General features: G+C 34.2%; 1 protein-coding gene across 1 annotated transcript; it reads right to left on the minus strand.

The window, feature by feature from the left end:
- Positions 1-7,771: 7,771 nt before the first annotated feature.
- On the minus strand, positions 7,772-13,945 carry LOC102804344 (uncharacterized). Its single transcript, XM_006820993.3, has 2 exons — positions 13,863-13,945; positions 7,772-11,270 (listed from the first exon to the last, which is right to left on the minus strand). The coding sequence occupies exon 2, from the start codon at positions 11,260-11,262 to the stop codon at positions 8,203-8,205; it is 3,060 nt and encodes a 1,019-aa protein (XP_006821056.2). The 5' UTR covers positions 11,263-11,270; positions 13,863-13,945; the 3' UTR covers positions 7,772-8,202.
- Positions 13,946-19,852: the final 5,907 nt, after the last annotated feature.

Consider the following 19,852-nt stretch of genomic DNA (forward strand, 5'->3'; position numbering starts at 1 on the left):
ACACTTTCGAGTAATCAAAGACTTGTTGGACACATGAGGACACATACTGGCGAGGCACTTAAGAAACCTCACCAGTGTAAATATTGTCAAAAGAATTTTACTACACGAGACATTTTAATTAATCATATGAGATTACATGTTGGAAAAAAACTTCATTGTAAAGTTTGCGGGAAAACTTTTTCATGGCAAAGTGGTTTGAGATCTCATATGAATTTACACTCAGGAACTGAAGCATACTCGTGTAGTCTATGTGCAAAGAAGTTTGTAAACAAACAGAAGTTGGACTGTCATTTTAGAATACATACTAGACAAAAACAATTCCATTGTAGCTTTTGTGAAATTAGTTTCATGCAGAAATTTAATCTGGATTCTCATATAAAAAGTGTACATTTTTCAGATGGAAATTCATACACGTGTAATTGGTGTTCAGGGAATTTCTCAAACGAAACAGATTTAGATATTCACACACAGAAATGTACCAGCAAATCCTCAACCAATATAATTCCCCAAGAGGAAGAGGATTGTGTCGTCATACCAACATACACTGATGAGGGAATCTTAAATGTAGAGATTTCACCAGAGAAACGTGTGGATAATATTTACTGTGATAACACCAGTTCAACGCATGAGGTTAAGCAGATTGACTTGGACCAGCCAGTACCGGAAGTAACAGTTCCTGAAGAACCTTCGGAAATACGAACAGACTATTGCTCATCCTTCTCTGTCACAAATATTGAGTATACCAAAGAGGCATTGCAGATTGTAGAATTAGATTTGAATCAGCAATGTACACAACTTGGATATCACTGTGAACCTTGTGGCCAGACCTTTGATCTGAAGTCTGAATTAACTGATCACATGGAATCACATAGAAGTGAAAAACCATACCACTGCAGTCATTGTGGTCTTCAGTTCACAAACCGGAGATATTTCAAGAATGTTCTCGGTGAGACACCAACTGGAAATGCCTCATTCAGATGCAGTATATGTGGAATGAAATTATCTAGTAATCAAAATGCTATTGGGCTCATGGCATTTCATTGTAGATTTTGTGATATGAGTTTCGCCAACAAACATTCTTTGGATACTCATGTCAAAATGTATCACTCTCCAAGTGATGCTTTACATAACTCTGATGATAGCTTTAGATTTCTCAGGAAAACAGGGTGCACTGATCAATTAACTTATACCGGGGAAACAAGCAACCTTTGGGGACAAGCCTCTGAAATTGAGTTGACCGCAAACAACTCAACAGCGTGCCAAAAATGGGCTATTTCTATGATGGAGGTCACTGAGCTCTGTGTAACTAAAATGAAAGGTGTTGAATGCTTTCGGCCTGTGTTTATATTTCAAATTTGATTACTGATATTTAGAAAAACTATGCTCAAAGACCAAGTTTTTAGAGCATTTTGAGAATTGAAATGCCCCAATAGTGTGTGCAGGGTGAGCATTTGGTCAGCAAAGCAAGTCGGATGACGATGGTAGTAATTTTGTGATATACTTGTAATTATAAAGAAAATAATATCAACTACCCTGGTGTTACTACTACATGTAGTTATTGAACTACAGTTTATTTTATTTGTGGTATAATATATGCAAGTAAAGAATGATGGTCTATCTTTAAGTGCGGTGGTCGTTGCGCAGCACATGTTCGAATTTCATGTAAACAAATAATGTATTTTACATGTGTTGTGTACGTCGCTATGAGTTCCATATCAAACAGGACGCGGCACGACGCGACGACTGCCGCCCTTTAAGTACCCAGATTTTGGGATTGCAGATTATTTTCCTTCTATTAACAACTTTTATAAAGTGTGTACAATTATGCTGCAAGCAGATTGTCTTGTGTTCAGTTTTTCCATTCTCCACTAATATAGCGATTATCAAAATTTACGAATGTGAAGACAGCGTATAATTCGATTTGCATACCATTGGCGTTGGATTGGTGTGCTATTTAATAAATAAATGTACACAAATGTTGATATATAGAGATTTAACAACATTTTTTTGCGGAAAATTAGGAATCAATTTAGTATCAAAGTTATTACATACTTTCATAGTGTGCATGACAGTTCCCTGATGTAACTGACCAAACATAGGCGAATCAAACGGTACGCTGTCTTCACACTCATTAAAAATCAAGATTTAAATAGTGTTGACTGCTTTCACATCTACAATTTTCATCCGATATGTGGGGAGTATGATATGTGGGGATGCAATGCCATCAGTATTTATTATACCCCGGTAGTATAATTGTTGTATTGTAATGAAGACATTAAAATACTATGAAATATTTTATTTTTGTTAGAATTCATTTTCGCTGAAAATATTTTTTGGTTGTTTTGTATGGAGTTTAATTTCACTGGTTTTTGACTCCCGTGTGCGAAGCACAAAAAATGAGTCTTTGCAGTTAGTGTGTCTGTATGTGTATGTGTGTGTGTGTGTGTGTCCATCTGTTCCACTAATATCTCAAGAACCATACATCAGTTTTTGATGAAACTTGGTGCATAGATGCAAATGCGCAGATGTGATTAGGTTTTGATAAAAATCCATGCATATTAATTACCTAATTTGCATGATAATTAACTGTTTTTTAGCTGTTCCTTGACTGTTCCACTGATATCTAAAGAACCACTCATTGGATTTTGATGAAAAACTTGGCACACAGATGCTCCAAACTAATGCGCAGATTTGATTAGTTTTGGGTAAAAATCTGTGCAATATTAATTACCTAATTTGCATAATGATTAATCAATTTTCTGCTTTTCCACTGACATCTCAAGTACTAATCACATTTCAATAAAACTTGGTACATAGATGTCATAGGACACTGCACAAACCTGATAGTTTTTAGGGTAATATCAGTATATATTAATTAGCTAATTTGCATAATTAATTAATTTTCAGCTTTTGATAGTACAAGTAGTAATCATCACATTTCAATGAAATTAGATACATAGATGTCATAGGACACTACACAGACCTGATAGTTTTTAGGGTAATATCAGTATACATTAATTAGCTAATTTGCCTAATTAAATAATTTTCAGCTTTTGATATTTCAAGTAGTAATCATCACATTTCAATGACACTTGGTACATAGATGTCATAGGACACTGCACAGACCTGATAGTTTGTAGGGTAATATGAGTACATATTAATTAACTAATTTGCATAATTAATTAATTTTCAGTTTTTGATATTTCAAGTAGTAATCATCACATTTCAATTAAATTTGGTACATAGGACACTGCACAGACCTGATAGTTTTTAGGGTAATATGAGTACATATTAATTACCTAATTTGCATAATTAACTAATTTTCAGCTTTTGATATATCAAGTAGTAATCATCATATTTCAATGAGACTTGCTACATAGATCTTCTAGGATTATGCAGACACCTGATTAGTTTTAATTGGATATTAATTACCTAATTTGCATAATGTTCCACTGATATATAAAGAACCACAAATTGGATTTTAATGAAACCTTTAAAAAAAACTATGCAGAAACCCAATTAGTTTTTGGTAAATATTTATGCTTATTTATCACCTAATTAACATAATTAATTAACACTGATATCTCAATTACTGATCATCACATTTGAATAAAATTTGGTACATAAATGCTCTAGGACAATAGACAAGCCTGATTAATTTTGATTAATATTAATTCTCTAATTAGCATAATAATTCATAATTTTTTTGTTCTGTTCTGTTCATATTAGTTACCTGATTTACATAATTAATTTTCAGCTTTTCCATCAATATCTCATGTACAAGTAATTTTGAATTAATTTTTAAAGTGTATTCAATACTCTCAGCACACGGGAGTTCTTTCTAAGCTTTCTTCGATTGATGAGTTGAATGTAAAACAGGAAAAAAGGTACCTTCGCTGGATTTTATTTTCACTGAATCATTCCTTCAGCAAAAATAAATTATAAGTATTTTAGAGTTGTAGAGAAATTTAATGGGATGAATTCTTTGAACAGAACTTAATAGGGGGAAGTAATTACCGTAAAATCTGTATTAGAAGCCGCATCCCTAATAGAAGTCGCACCCATTCTTTTTGAATAATTGAGAACCAAAAATTCGTCATTTCTCATATGTGTAGATGCTCTAATAGAAGCCTCATCCCCTCTATTGCATTGTACCATTTTAATAGAAGCCGCGGTTTCTAATACAGATTTTACAGTACTTTGTTCATTTACTTCAGTTTTATTATTTGTTGTAATAAGTTGAACATTGCTTATATTTTTCCGGGAAATTTCTTCAAATCTACCACCCCAGGATGACATAATTATGTTTTGCCACTTCTGTTTTACAACCTTATTGTTGCAAAATTTTAATTTTTCATCTTGCATTTAATAACTTAAATAATCTTGGTCTTGTGTATTTGTAATTTAGCACTTTTAAATTTATTTTGAACAAATTTGTTCACATCAGAATAATGTTAAAGCGACAAAGTTGCACTTATGCACCACATAATACACATGATATCTATAGAGCTGTAATTTCTCTGGCTCTTTAAGAGTTAACATCATGGAGGAATTTCTGTTTTGAACTTTGATGTCTATGTTGTGTAATGATGTTCAGAATAAACAGCCAGGAATATAGAAAACTTTTGAAATTGGTGCAGTCACTATATCTAAAAATCTATGACTGAAGATCACCATTGAATAAAGATGCTGTCAGCGCATTTATTCTAACACAGTTGTCTATAGAGAGAATTTAGTATGATGGTTCTGGGCCATTCTGGCCACTTATTTTCATACTTTTGAAGCACTTTAATAATGATGTTTTTGAGGTACAATTTTTTCCAGGGCTTAATTTCTGCACCTTACCAAATACACTAATACCAGTTAGGACTATGCAGTTCAGATTTGTGTAAAATGAAACAGTATTTAACAATGCCTTTACAGTTTTATTGACAAAGGGTATGAATAATTTTGAGTGAGTCAGAATACAAATAAAGTAATATTCTTTTTGTTGTGCAAATGAGGTTACACAAAACTCATTCAGAATCCAACTACGGCCGAAATATTCTGTGTCCACCTGTCGTTTTTCAGAAAAACATGAAAAATTGAAATAATTGTGTTTTTAACTGTACATACATTGCCACCTTGCAAATAATTTTGTGAAACATCACTCCAAATACAACTAAAAACATGAAATGTGTTGAAATGATGCCATTTCAGCTAAAATGTGATATATTAAAGGTAGGTATACTGGTCTTGGCATTTCATTTTAAGTGTACTAGAAGGTCTTATCCCTTAGAAAAACATATCTATAATGCAAATGCTATTTCAGCTAAAATGTGATGTATTGAAGGTAGGTATACTGGTCTTGGCATTTCATTTTACGAGTACTAGAGGGTCTTATTCCTTAGAAAAACACATCTATAATGTAAATGCAAAGGGGCAAATAAAGCTTCCTAAGTGTCAATTGTTCACAAATCTTACCTACCGGTAATTTAAGATGCCCACATATAATCTATAATCTCACCCATGGATTTGCAAAGTGAGAATGTAACTTTAATGTTTTTGCTTTGAGATAATTACACGTTTCAGAATGGAATTGTTTTTTCCCCCAAGAATACTTCAGTATTTCTCATATTTGGATTTCACTGATTGTTATCCTATAGACAGTATTGCCCTTTATAAACTGCCCGGTATCGCTGTATTTCGGCTATAAAGTATATGAACTAGAGAGCAGAAATTTTTATTTCAAAGGCACAATTATGCATTTTTGTCTCCTTCAAATCCAAAATGGCCGACTGGAGATCATTTGCAAATGTAGTTCCAAGGAGCCATATCTCGTACATGCTTGAACCAATCAAGTTTATTAAACTTTAGAGATACATCAAACATATTGGAAAAATACGAATGCATTTTTGTCACAAAATCAAAAATGGCTGGCTGGCAAATACAATTCCAGGGAGCCGTATCTCATACATGCCTGGACTAATCAAGTTTAAGCTTCACACATTAGGTCATGTATATCTTGTCTGTGATACAAAATGAGACATTGACAATACACAGGGATTTTTTTAAACAAGGGAACCTCTGGCAACCATAAAATTCTGATTGACCAGGGATCACATGTGGCCACAGTCTTCAAGTGTGACCTGTCTGAGAGTAATTTTGGCCCCAAAAAATGCTTGCAATAGAATGCTCTATTTTAACGTATCAAAACTACACACCCTGGTAGGGAGAACCCTATCTCCTCCACTTGGTGGTGTCGCTGAATTGCAGTGCTCTCTTGCAGTTTTTTTCTAGGAAAACCCCTGATACACCTAGTGTCATTGTATTAATAGGCATTCAGGATGTTCCAATTTGTGAGAACTGTGTTCAGGTGGTCGAATTAATTATTTCATTCATAACCTGCTCATACATTTAACCAGAATTAAAATAAGATATTAAATTGAAAAGACCAGTAAGCAGAATCCTAATTATTTTTGTTTATTTTGAAATCAGAGGTGAACTGAAACAGACAAAACATCCAGGCGATGGGGAAACAATGCATGGCTGCCCCACAACCATTAGCTGTTGTGAAAAACACACGATTAACCAAGCATAGAAACTGCCTAAGCTGGCCCTCATACTTGTCAGATTAGGGAACTGGTCATTTCAGTCAGCCACATTGATCAATCACGTTCTTGCCTAGGATTTTGAGTAAATGCAAAACCTCTTCATCAGCCATTATTTATCGGACTTTAGCTTGCGGATAAACCCGCTGGTTGAAGACTAACAAGTCTGTGGTTGGTCCAAGAGAAGGCCATAGCATGGGAGAGGAAATAGCTTTGAAAGACTACCCAAGATTATGCGCATTTCATTTTGGAGAGGTTAAGTTTTGTTACAAAATCTCAGAATAACATAGATCCTTATACATGTAGTGACAACAAATTAGAACTAGTCACTTTGGGGGCGCTAGGACTGCAAAGGTTGCCAACTTTAGGTTCAAATTTTTGGTTTGAGTTGAATATTTAAATTTTTCTCCATATTGTAGCTTGACAGTTGAGGCAACCAAGATGAGGTGTACAACAACTTTAATAATAATTGCAAGAAAATTCCCCCAAAATCATAAACAAAACATTGCACAACTTTATCGAAAATTACATTGATCAATTTTCTACAGAGCCATGCATGGTGCAGTCACCGTTATCAAATTTAAGATACACAATTTTGTTTATAGTAATATAGTTAGAACATAAACATGTCAGAAGTATGGATCCAGCGGCTGATGCTTGATTATGATGATTTTTTAACATTAAAATGATCGACTCAAACCTGGCAAAAAAAAAAGTCACTCACTTTGTGCTCGACTTAAATTACCTGTGAAGATCTGGAAAACGTTCAACAAATCAGGAAACTTGTTTTTTTTTTTATTTTCACACACACACATACTGGTGTAACCATAGTTGTGACGCCACACATTGAACAACTTTGAATATAGTTGTGATATGAACCAATTACAATGCAATACAACGTAGAATTGCGTTTTAATTAAGTTTAATAAAATAAAAGTTGAATATCCAGTGACTGGACTTAGAAATGTTTGCGAAACTTAGGTTTAGTAAACATACCTTCCCCGTTCACTAAACCTAAGCTTCGCAAACTTGACTTAAATTCGAATAAATATTAATATAATTTGAAACATTGTGAAGCCAGGGTAAGTGGCTTCATAGCGTTGGCATGTCCCAGGTGCAATGGCTTCATAATCAGCCATACACACACACACACACACACAAGAAAGCAGGACACAATATAATTTATATCATTTTGATACCTTTTATGTACATTGCAAGTTATCTCTTAATAAAAACAGTCCAGCATGTGCATGTATACTCAATGTTGGCCAAATGGCTCGCAATGAATAGTTGTAAACAACTAATTCCTGTGGCAGGGACACACTCATTACTGTACTAGAAAATGTTTTGCAACTAACAAGATTTTCAAACTGAATAAATGTAACCAAACTGGTTCAGGTTACTGGAGAATACTTTATTTTTGCTTGGAATTTATTTTCGCTGTTTTCGCTGAAGGGATGATTCCGTGAAAATCCAGCGAATATACTTTTTTTTCTATATTTCATATTAAACTCATCAAAAATCAGTGAAAATAAATTCCAAGCAAAACACATAAAAAGCCTTTTCAGCGAAAATTAATTCCAGCGAAAATAAAGTATTCCACAGTAGTAGATTATAAAACGGATAAAAATGTCGCAGGATCTACCTGCACCATGTCTACTTCACAATCTACTTCTACTTCACAATTAACTTCTTGTACCATTTCACATTCCACCTGCTCTTTGTGGGTTTCCAAATGTCTTTTCAGTTTGGTATTTGTGAAAAATCGTTTCTCACACCTGAAACAACCATACTTCCTCTCCCCTTCGTGTACCGACCTAACATGCAGCGTCACGGCTCGGTTAGTTTTAAAAGTTTTGTCACATAAATGGCATTTGTTTGGCCGCGCATTTGGTTCAGTATGGATAGTTCTCCTGTGGAGTTTCATTGATAGCAAACTTGTATATCTTTTTCCACAGATATCACATAAAAACTTAAGCTTATCATGAATTGCACACAGATGCCTTTTCATATTACTAAAAGATATGAACGATTTGCCACATTTGGGACATCGATATCTCTTTAAAGTTGAAGGATCGATGTGTTTTCGTCGTTGATGACTATTTAAAGCATTGTTAGTCTTGAATGCAACACCACACACATGACACAAAGCAGATTTGTTATCGCTATGAGACAAAGAATGACTCTGTAATCTATCTTTATGTAGGAATATTTTACCACAAATATCACACGGATATGGTTTTTCACGCTTATGCTTTTTAATATGCCATGCTAATGATATTTTCATACCAAACGCTTTGCTACAATACTCGCATTGATATTTCAATACACTGTGCTCGAGAGCTTGGTGTTGGTTACGAAGTTCAGTATTGTCGAAAAACTGTCCACACTCGGTGCAATCAACGTTCAAATGTATCTTTTTGACATGTGCATTCCTAGTATATTCAAAAGAGTATACCTTCTCACAATGAGAGCATGGAAAGGTTTCTTTCTGTTGACTGATTATACATCTTTTTAAATGAGCTTGAAGGTCCGTCTTATCACCTACAGATTTCCAACAATGTTCACATGTGAATGGCGATTTCTTCTGAGGTTCAAAATACAAGTCACATTCATCACATTGATATTGCTTTATCCCATCGATTTCTCTGCATAATGGTAACTGCCTGAGATTAACATACTCTTTATTGCAGTGTGTACATACTTGTTTGCAGTGAGTCCTGTAGTTGTGTTTACGTAGATATTTTTTCTCCGTGTACTTCCTATCACAGTGCTCACATTCATAACGCTGCACTCTGCGAGAATGAACGGTATCCATATGACTCTTTAAATTCTTCTTATGTGAGAATTTTCGTTCACATAACATGCAGGCACCTTCTTTTATACATTCTGTATTAGGTGCTATTTCCATGTGACTAGTTTTGTCAACTTGATGTTGTTTCAGTTTATGTCTGCGTAGCCCACTCGTTGTTGCATACGACTTATTACAAACAGCACATACACATGGTGGCTCTGATTGTTCATCTTTTAAATTAATTTTAGCTAGTCTCTGACTTGAGGTAACGCATGTACTTTTTGCATTTTCTTTGTGATATTTTGCGTTGTGTCTCTGAAGACTACGTTCCCATACAAATGTCCTTGAACACAATGAACAATAATTCATTGCTTTACCTTCAACCTCTGGTGTAATTTCTGTTGTTTTGGACTTCAATGATTTTTTTTGAGTGTCGTCTGACGTGCTAACAATCGTCTCCATCTCATTATGTGGTATTTCCATAGAAGCCTGTTTTTGACCTCTGGTTAATATTTGTTTACAAGTAACATCACATTCCTTCAAGTCAGCAATGGTTTTAGAACTAGATTTCTTTTTTATTTTCATAGATGTAGGTAACCTTGGCAACATACATGAATCTCTATCACTTGCACCATCAAGTAAATTATTTTCATCCATCTGATCAGGAAGTGTAGAAATGTGTTTTTCGTTATTTTTCGTCTTGCCTTCAGTGCTTTGCATTTCTGAGTCTCTCATCATTGACGTGGATAATCTTTCCGGATTTTCTGCTTCAAATGAACTACTCAGATTAGGATGGCCTACTTCATTAGACAACTGTAACATATCCTTACGAATCCTACCCGAGAAATCAACTTTTTTCATGTCCTGGACTGTCTGGCTTGAGCCAATGTGTCCACGTTTTACATTTTCTTTATGATATTTTGCATTGTGTCTCTGAAGACTACGTTCCCATACAAATGTCTTTGAACACAATGTACACTTATTCTGTGCCTTTCCCTTTGCATTTGGTTTTATTTTAGACTTCAATGATTTATTTTGAGTATCAGCTGACATGCTAACAATCGTCTCCATCTCATCATGTGGTATTTTCTTCACAACCTCAGTGTCTAGGTGCAAATGTTTTTGACCTCTGGTTAAAGTTTCATTACCAGTCACATCACATTCTTTCAAGTCAGTAACGGTTTCAGAACTATATTCCCCATTCATTTTCATTGACTGTTCATTAACCACAGGTAACCATGGCAACATACATGAATCTCTGTCATTGCAGCCAATCACATCATCTACTAAACCTTCTTCATGCTCTTCATTGTCTGTCTGATCTGGGAGTTCAATCTTTGCAGAATTGTATTCTTCATTTTTTTTGTTTTCCATCCTGCCCTCAATGTCCTGCATTTCTGAGTTTCTCATCAAGGACATGGATAATCTTTCCTGATTGTCTGCTTCCATTGGGCAGCTCCGATCGTGATGTACTTCTTCATTAGACGGCTGCAAGATATTCTTACAAATTCTATCCAAGGAATCAACTTTAAAGTGCTCAGCAACATTATGTAGCTTTTTCACCTCCTCTACAGTGGTTTTCAACATACCACTGTAAGCATATTCTAGAAATAATTTAATGGTGGCAGCTTCAACATCAACAAGTTCCAGCATGTTTATTTTAGGATTAGCTTGAAACGTGTCAGCGCAGACTGGACTACAGCTTGCCAAGACTGCTTGGTGACATGGATACTGTTCACCACCAACACAAATTTTGATATCTGTGAACAAATTATTCTTTCTCTGTTCATTCAATCGACAAAGTAAGGTTCCTGCATAGTTGGATTCTAATAATAAGATATTGATGTCTGAACAGTTTGTTATTTCATCACTCGCCATTGTGACTCCTACAATAAATAAAACTGTACGGTTAATGTAAAAAGTTTCCATTTACAACACGCTTATAGATTAATTTATACACATTTTATTGTTTTCTGGGTGATGTTTTATTGTTTGTCATGTCAAGTTAAATTTCAGCCGTGTTTCTTATTTTTCTTTATCAGCAGTCACTTTGTAATACAAAAACAAAACTTGTTCAATATATTGTATTGCATGTGATGATCAAAATATTTGATATGCAAAATAATCAAACTTGGTTATCTTGAAGTTATTATTCAGTTTTACTCATACCAAAACTTGAATCCCCCTCATCCATGTGACTCTTGCTGGCATATTATTTTTAAAATAAAAATCATAATGCAGTAAAATTATTGTTGATCAACAAAAAAATCTAACACGTGCAGCATAATGCCTGAGGTGCTTTAAGTAAGTAAATATGGCCATTATGAGATGACTAGTACCGATATGAACCACAGTCGCTCTAAAGTCTCATACCATTACTATCGGTAAGATCTGAAAGGAGCGAAATGATTACTCAGCGTTATCACCAATGACTGTTACCGGTACAGTGAGTGTAAAGAAATAATATTATGATTGATTTTTTCGATAAGCACTGCGAGATGTTTACAGCAGAGCACCAATGTTTGCATTTTTACTGCCAGGCACAGGGCCCGGCATGTTTGGTCTGATGTTCCGTGTAAAGCTGAAGCTTTGGTTTTGAAAAAAAAAAGGTTGAGTTTACATATCTGCTGGTACTTTAACTTGGTCATGTATGTACTCTGGTTTCTACTATCCCCCTACCTGCAATAGTCGCATAGTATCATGATTTTTCAGAGTGAACATGATCTAGACGTCTCAGAAGAACTTCTTGAAAGGTGAACAATGTGCTATGCTCTTCGGTGACCACCGAACTCGGCCAGATTTCTACTCGGCCAGTGACCGATCACGGCCAGTGACCGTACTCGGCCAGCATATGTGCATAAGGGTGTCAATGATGCAACAGCGAGCGCTGTATTACAGACTGTCAGAGTCATATCACAACAAAATATAAAAAATGTACGGGCGTCAAAGGGTGTCGATTTCAGTGATGCCTATCGTGCTTTGTTAATAAAAAAAGGGTTGTCGATTTCAGTGACGAAACAGCCAGCGCTGTGTCTTTTGTCATATCACAGTAAAATGTAAAAAAAAATAGACGGTCGCCGATGTGATGTCTGTGATTGGATGTAATGTCTGTGTTTTTCCTTTGAAAAGAAAATTTGCGTCACTGAAATCGACAATGTTCAGCCAATGTTGAAATCAACAACATGTCGGAGAACCAGTAGCGTTTGTATGTGTGTGTTTGTAAACTTGCGTTGTTGAAATCGACAACAAAATAGTTACGGGAGTTGGCGACTGGCCGAGTTGTGCATTTTTATCCTGGCCGAGTTGAAATCTGGCCGAGTTTGGTTGTATTCTGCTCTTCTAGGATTGTAACCACTGACTGTTGTGTTAATGTATACTTGTTTTAAGGGGTGAAAATGGCCTCTTGGACCATGATTTTCACCAAAAGTTGGTGCCTTGCATGCTCTTATATAATTAATTAATGTGGTTCGCTGCGAGAGAACCAAGGTCTGCACTGACAGGCTTGCCAGAAGGATATTCTCTTTCAAAATAATTCACTCACAGTGAGTTTTGGTTTGCACTGACATTCTGTATGAAATTAGATTGTCATATGAGCAGCAACATTGTTGCACTGTATTACTGTAAATATTGAATAGTGCTAACTGCTTATTGATGAAACAATAATATTATAACTTTACACTCACTGTAACCATCATTGGTGACTACACCAAGTGGTTGTTTCGTTTTTCTCAGGTATTATCAGTAGTTATTAGATTTCCATAGGTGATAATATTGTTGGCATTGTTGAAAACAAATTTCAAGAATCAAAATATTAATATAATATAACTTGCTGAAACCTCATGTATATAATAGAGTTCTGGCCAAAAAACACAAACTAAAACTCATACAAAATAAATGTGAACAAAACAGATTTATCAGCTATTCTATCTTTCTCAGAACAATAGCCAGTTTTTGTGCCAAAACATGGAGGTACTCCATGGTCTAATCAACAGTTGTCCAGATTGAGATATCACTGGCATAGCTCTAACAATGGGAATACGCCTTCAACGTTTCAGATGTACATAAAATGTGGAGATAGAAAGTCCACTGATAACTACTAAGAATTTTGCAGGGTCGGCAACAATCCTAGGAGCAGCATTTTGGGGCTTCTCTTATGATTTCTACGCGTATTTCGCCACAAAATGGTTGACTGATCTGTAAGTACTTATTTTATATTTTTTGCTAGATCCCACCATTCATACTTTGATCATCAGGCACCTGTGCTTTGAACACGCTCCCTACACACTATCCGAGCAAAAGTATAGTGCAGCAACAATGCATTTATAGAGAACAGATCCATTTTCCGACATTGGGCGAAACATTCAAATTTCCAAATAATTTGCGAGATATTGTCGCTTGGATACACACAATTCATTGTGTGTATAAATAACTTTAACATGAAGTGAAGTGAAGTGAATAAGCAGAGGGGAATTACATACCAGAAACTGGGCCAACGATAGGATCACCTTATGCAACCAAAATGGCAGACATCACATAACCTTTGACATGGGATTGAAAGTGCGCCGCCTATCGACCTTTGCATTGTTTTATTTTGTTTTTCTGGGACGGGCTTTTCAGTACGGTAAATTCAAATGTCAATTAATTTTTCAATATATAGTCATATTAATCCATTGAAGTGCCTGTGAATTCATACATAGCTTGTGCTTGACTGCAGAAAAATATTGTTCCAGCGTTTGTTTTACAAAAAATAGGACAAACATCCAAGAAAGTTTTGATTTTGCAACATGACATGTCAGTCAGAGGTTCTCCAAACTTAATTTTTAGTTTTATATTGTTGTGAAGAATTGAAGATATTATCATGAAATGAAGAAATGTGCAATTGATAAAACTACTTTCAGAATGTTTATAACTGGCAAGGTTGGGTAGGAAAACAAGACTCTGAATAAATGCAGGCATGAAATTGACAACTGAGGCTATGTAAAATTCCATACGATGCTGGTCCAGGTGATTAACTGTGTCACACCAAAAACAATAGACGTTACCGATTATAATCATAACAAAAACTGATCATGAATCTACATAAAGACAAAAGACTAAGTGTGGAGTTACTTAGAGTTAACCAGCAGGTATGAGAAAACTCGTCGGATTGAACAGCATTCTTAAAAAGTAAATAAACAGGGCCTCAGTGTTTTACTAATACCAAAACAAGAATCCTGTCGGCTGTACAACTACGCTGTATACATTGTAGTTAGTCACCAAGAAGAAATCAAAAATATTCACTAAAATTAGAATATTTCACTTGACGTCACAAAATGAAAAACATCTGTCAGATGTCAACTAAAGGTGCCTGTATATAAAATACTAAAGCAATTGGGCTAGTCATTTTTTCAGAAGAAGTTGTTACGAAAACAAACAAAAAATATTCACTTAAATTATAGAATTGAAGATATCAGCACAAAATCAACAAATTTGAGAGGTCCACCCAAGGTACATATACAAAGTATCAAAGCACAGTTCCTCTGAGGGACTGTGATCAAAGAAGGTGAACTTGCTGTTTTTCATGAAAAGTTAAAAGCGTAAAGTCAACAATGCTCTGTCAACTAAGTCAACAGTATCAAGAATTTTTCATTTGCACTCTAACCATGAAATAACAACTTCATACATATATAAATAAGGACAGACAAGATGGATGTTGAACTGTCAACATAGAGGACATTTACTGATTTCTTTACACAATATATTTTTTACAAAATTCATAGTATATAGTATATAATCTATGTTTGATGAAAGTACATCTACAATGATAAGATCACGACATCTATCTAAAGTGATTCTTAAATGTTACACTCCTGAGATGTGAACAATATCATGGCGTATACTGTAAAACCGCTTCAAGCTTGTTTGTGACTACTGTAAAATCTGTATTAGAAGCTGCGTCCCTAATAGAAGCCGCACCTATTCTTTTTTAACAATTGAGACCCAAAAATTCACCATTTCTCACATGTATAGATGGCTCTAATAGAAACCGCATCCCCTCTGTTGCATTGAAACATTTTAATAGAAGCCGCGGCTTTTAATACAAATTTTACAGTAATCACAGACCAAGTACCTGGTTTGTGTAGGTCCATGTATAGACTGATTTATTTTTGGGACAGGTGGTTGCTGAAACTGTGTTAAATTATTTTTGATGATTGGCAATTATTAATTCTCAAGAAAAAATTGGGCCATCCAAATTTATGCATTTTTCCAATTCAAAATGGCTGCCAAATCAGGGTATTTTAATATAGGGGAATTAGGTCATTGTTTCCATTGAATTCGAAATTGACAACTACAGTACTAGTAAAAGGTGATTTTCTGTTCGCTGTGAAATCTTGCTTAATGCGCGGACCAAACACAAATTGATGATGATTTTGAAATATGATGTTGAGATGCACTTACTCCAGCAAAATTGACCATCATCAAATGTGTTTAGCACATTATTAAGTTAGAAATATCCAAAAAATACTTTTGTATTTGTCAAATTCCACACAATATTTTCACACCACATTGATATGGTTTTTACATTCGATTTCATGCATAACATGGGATCTAGCAACGAATGGGAAAATGGTCTATTTATCTTCACGGGATACAAATTCTGAAAATTATGAAATATTGTAGAGGTGAAGATTTCTCCGACTTTTGTGTAATTTTCTCTCGCAAATGATCTAAAATCATGAAACAGAAAACAGCTGCAAAAAAGTAATGGTTTACAGTATATACTTGACGTCCTTCTGAATATAAACAAATAACTGAAATAATTAAAGTGCCACATTTACTGTGAAGTGCACGATAGAATTTTGTGTAAACAAACTTTTTTTTATACGTATTTTACACACATATACAAATCACAAATGGTAAAAGCTTTCCACTAAAATGCACTTCACTGTGTGATTAGCTGAATAAGAGTATAGATCCTACATCGCTGCATGCCACACGAGTGCTGTATATTATAATAGACTTCAACATGTTCTCCACAAGAATATGCTCAAGTAATATGGTTAATTAATTAATTCTTTCGTCTTGTTAATTAATTCAACTGTTGTCTTTTGGCCATGAGATGCTTGCATGGCTCTTGCATGAACACTGGTATGATAACTAGTTTGAGAAAGTAAATCGAATTAAAAAAACTGAAATCATCAAGACCACAGGAAAATGTGAATTACAATAACAACAATGGTGACAGCAACAATATAGATTTTACACCCTTTTTCATTTATAAATGTATATTCGCACTATATAATACATTATGATTTACCTTTTTACCATTAAATTTAATATTGGAAATCACCCATGTTCTAACCCTATTCTAAGATCTACAATAATTTAATAATACTACAATATTCACAACAAAAAATAATTTGATAAAGTTTTTAAAAACTTTTTTTTGATTGCATTTTTATCAGAGTATTGCATAAAAATATGATATAAATATCTGCAAAATGCTCTTCTCTATAAATTAAAAAACAAAAAAACAAGCAATAATTTACAATTTGCTGTAGATAAATCTGACATTTATGAAATGAGACATGATACAAAGTATTTTTGTTGGAATAAAGTTGAAACTGTACAGTTAACAAAACTTAGAAGTTAATATTATATCAAGTTTTAATGGTGAAATCAACGATTCAATTTGTGTAGGTGAATAATTACTGGCTATTGTTACTTTAATAAATGAAGCCGAACCTGTTTAAGAATAAAAGAAAGTTCAAGAAACCAATAAATGAAACCCATCCACCTGTAGATCTGCATAATAATGAAATATCTCTTTACAACAGGAAGTTGGATGAGATGAAATGCATGGGAGAACCACCATTATATTAAAGTATATATTCATCATTTGGCATGTGTTCCAATGTACTTTTTAAACATTGTATATGTCAAATGGAACGAACAGTGGTGTGGTGTGGTTCGATGCGGTGTGGCACAGCACGACACAGCAACTGTGGCACTGGTTATCTCTACATTATTTTGTTTAATTCTATTATACTTTTGATGTGCAATCACTTACATATGAGATACCATCACCATAGTAACAACTTCTATAAGCAAAGCTTACAGGCAAGTTTCATCCAGAAAATAGCATTATTAAAAATCTTTTGTAAGGAAGTGCAACACAAAAATTTTTGTTTGTCAGTTAAAAATTTGTAAAACTCAACTGAATGCCTTACCAGTTTCATTTTAAGTTGTTTTAAGTGTTGCACACCCTCTATTGGCAAAGAAATAAATTCGTTTGTTTTTATATATAGGAAGACTAAATACTTTATCTCAGAACAAAAATAGAATGTTTTTTGAGCACCACAACCTTGCACACTGGGTTGCATAATCAGGTTTGAGCAGGAAGACATTATCTGTAGTCATAGCAACTGTGTCAAGCTCTTAGACATTATCACTGAACACCACTACAACTGTGGTTCATGGGAGAAAAAGTCAGTTACTAATCTTATCCAGGTTGAAATTGCAAATACTAAAATTCAAGCAAGCAAGGCAATCACTCCAAAATTTATTAAATGTGTTTTGAATAAATATTTAAAAAAAAAATATGGGAACAATATTTGGCAGGTATTCCCACATAAGTAAAGGATGGAAAGGTTTCTTTTTTCAAATCTGACAAATTTTACAGCAATAAAGAAAATATTTATATTTTAAAAATGTGACTGACATGATTAGTGAAAAGGATATTGAACATTGTGGAGAAGTTAAAATAATGTCAAACAGACTACCCCGATACTGTTATTCACAGCAAGATACAGTACAGAGTAATCAACTGACAATGTAAAATGTCAAAAGAGCACAGTAACAAGGGATTGACAAACGTTGATTTCTGATTTGTTTAGTACGATTTTGAATAATTATGAATATCAAAGAAACTAAAACTTACCGATCACATATATCTATTTCAAAGTCAATGTAACAGAATAAATAATCTGTTTTAATTATACATATTGTATACCAGCATTCATTGTACTCGTTAATTAAGCATAATGGAAGAGATTGAAAGCAAAGGTGACATTAAAAATAATAAACTTTGAGTTGCAGTTAAGATCTTGGTAAAATGACGCCCTCTAGTGGCAAACTGGTTATGTGATGTAATTATGTTTAAGGGATGGTGTGTTAGTAGTCTTTATTATTTTCATCTGTAGCTGTTTGGTAAATAAGAAAAAATATCTGCAATATGCTAAATAATGAACAAGTACACAGGGAAACAGTGTTGTCTTTTTAAAAAAAATTGCTTTAACCCATAGAGAATTTTCCGGAAGTCAAAGAGTTTCGCATGCACGTATATACTGGATATGGGGTTAATTAATTTTTGTAACATGCTGACTGACATGTTTTTATTTGTCGGCATAACAGGTGTCTTTCTTTACTCCAATCGTGCTATATACAGGAAAAGTGGTCTCTTTCCGTCATTTTAACATCACAAAGTCACTTTGTCACTAGAGGGCTAGACTTGAACAATTTTATATCAATCGTGATGTATCAGCTTGGAAACAATAAGAAAATATGCAAATCTTTCCATAAACAATTTTCACAAGCGATTGTCAATCCCGTGCAGGAGCCCATTTGAAGACCTCGTCAACACTTGCTTCAGATTCAAATCAATACTGTAAAACATGTTGAAATAGCCACATGCTATTTTAGCCAATTTGAGTCATGAATTAATACTAGTAAAATGACTAAATTTCACTGGGTTTAAATTTCACTGATTTATCATTTCCGGCATATTCAGTGGGTTTTAAATTCACGGTTTCGTCATTTAGATAATGTGTTCTATGCTAAATTTCACATATTCACTGTGTTTTAATTTAGCGCATTTTTCTAGTCAGCAAAATAAGCCAAATTAAAACCCAGTGAATAATTAACCCCTTTACAGTAGAAGTGACAACTATGTCATTGTGAGAATATACCTTACTGCTGCACATTCTGAAGTCAGTGTTGTGTCAATAAACGTATAGGTTAATTCCTGATACTGTAAAATACTTTATTCTCGCTGAAATTAATTATTCGCTGAAAAGACTTTTTGGGTGTTTTGTGTGGAATTTATTTTCACTGATTTTTGACGAGTTGAATGTAAAATATAGGAAAAAATGTATATTTGCTGGATTTTAATTTCACTGAATCATTTCTTCAACGAAAATAGCGAAAATTAATTCCAAGCAAAAATAAAATATTTTACAGTCCTTAAATTAGAGACATCTTGAATTAGCTAAAATAACATGCTAGCCTAAAAAAGCCATGTTTCACAGTACTTTACACTAATGTATCTAATTGTTTATATCACGTCACTTTCATCACATAATCCACCCATACTATATACCTTATATCATGTCATGTGACCAACTACAACCAATCAGCAAGCATCTTATCCATCTTCTCATTACTGGTACGTTACCCGAAGAATTACATGTACCAAATTTACTCCAAGTGC

The sequence above is a fragment of the Saccoglossus kowalevskii genome, chromosome 14 (assembly GCF_978046115.1).
Source record: "Saccoglossus kowalevskii chromosome 14, keSacKowa6.1, whole genome shotgun sequence".
NCBI classification, from domain to species: domain Eukaryota; kingdom Metazoa; phylum Hemichordata; class Enteropneusta; family Harrimaniidae; genus Saccoglossus; species Saccoglossus kowalevskii.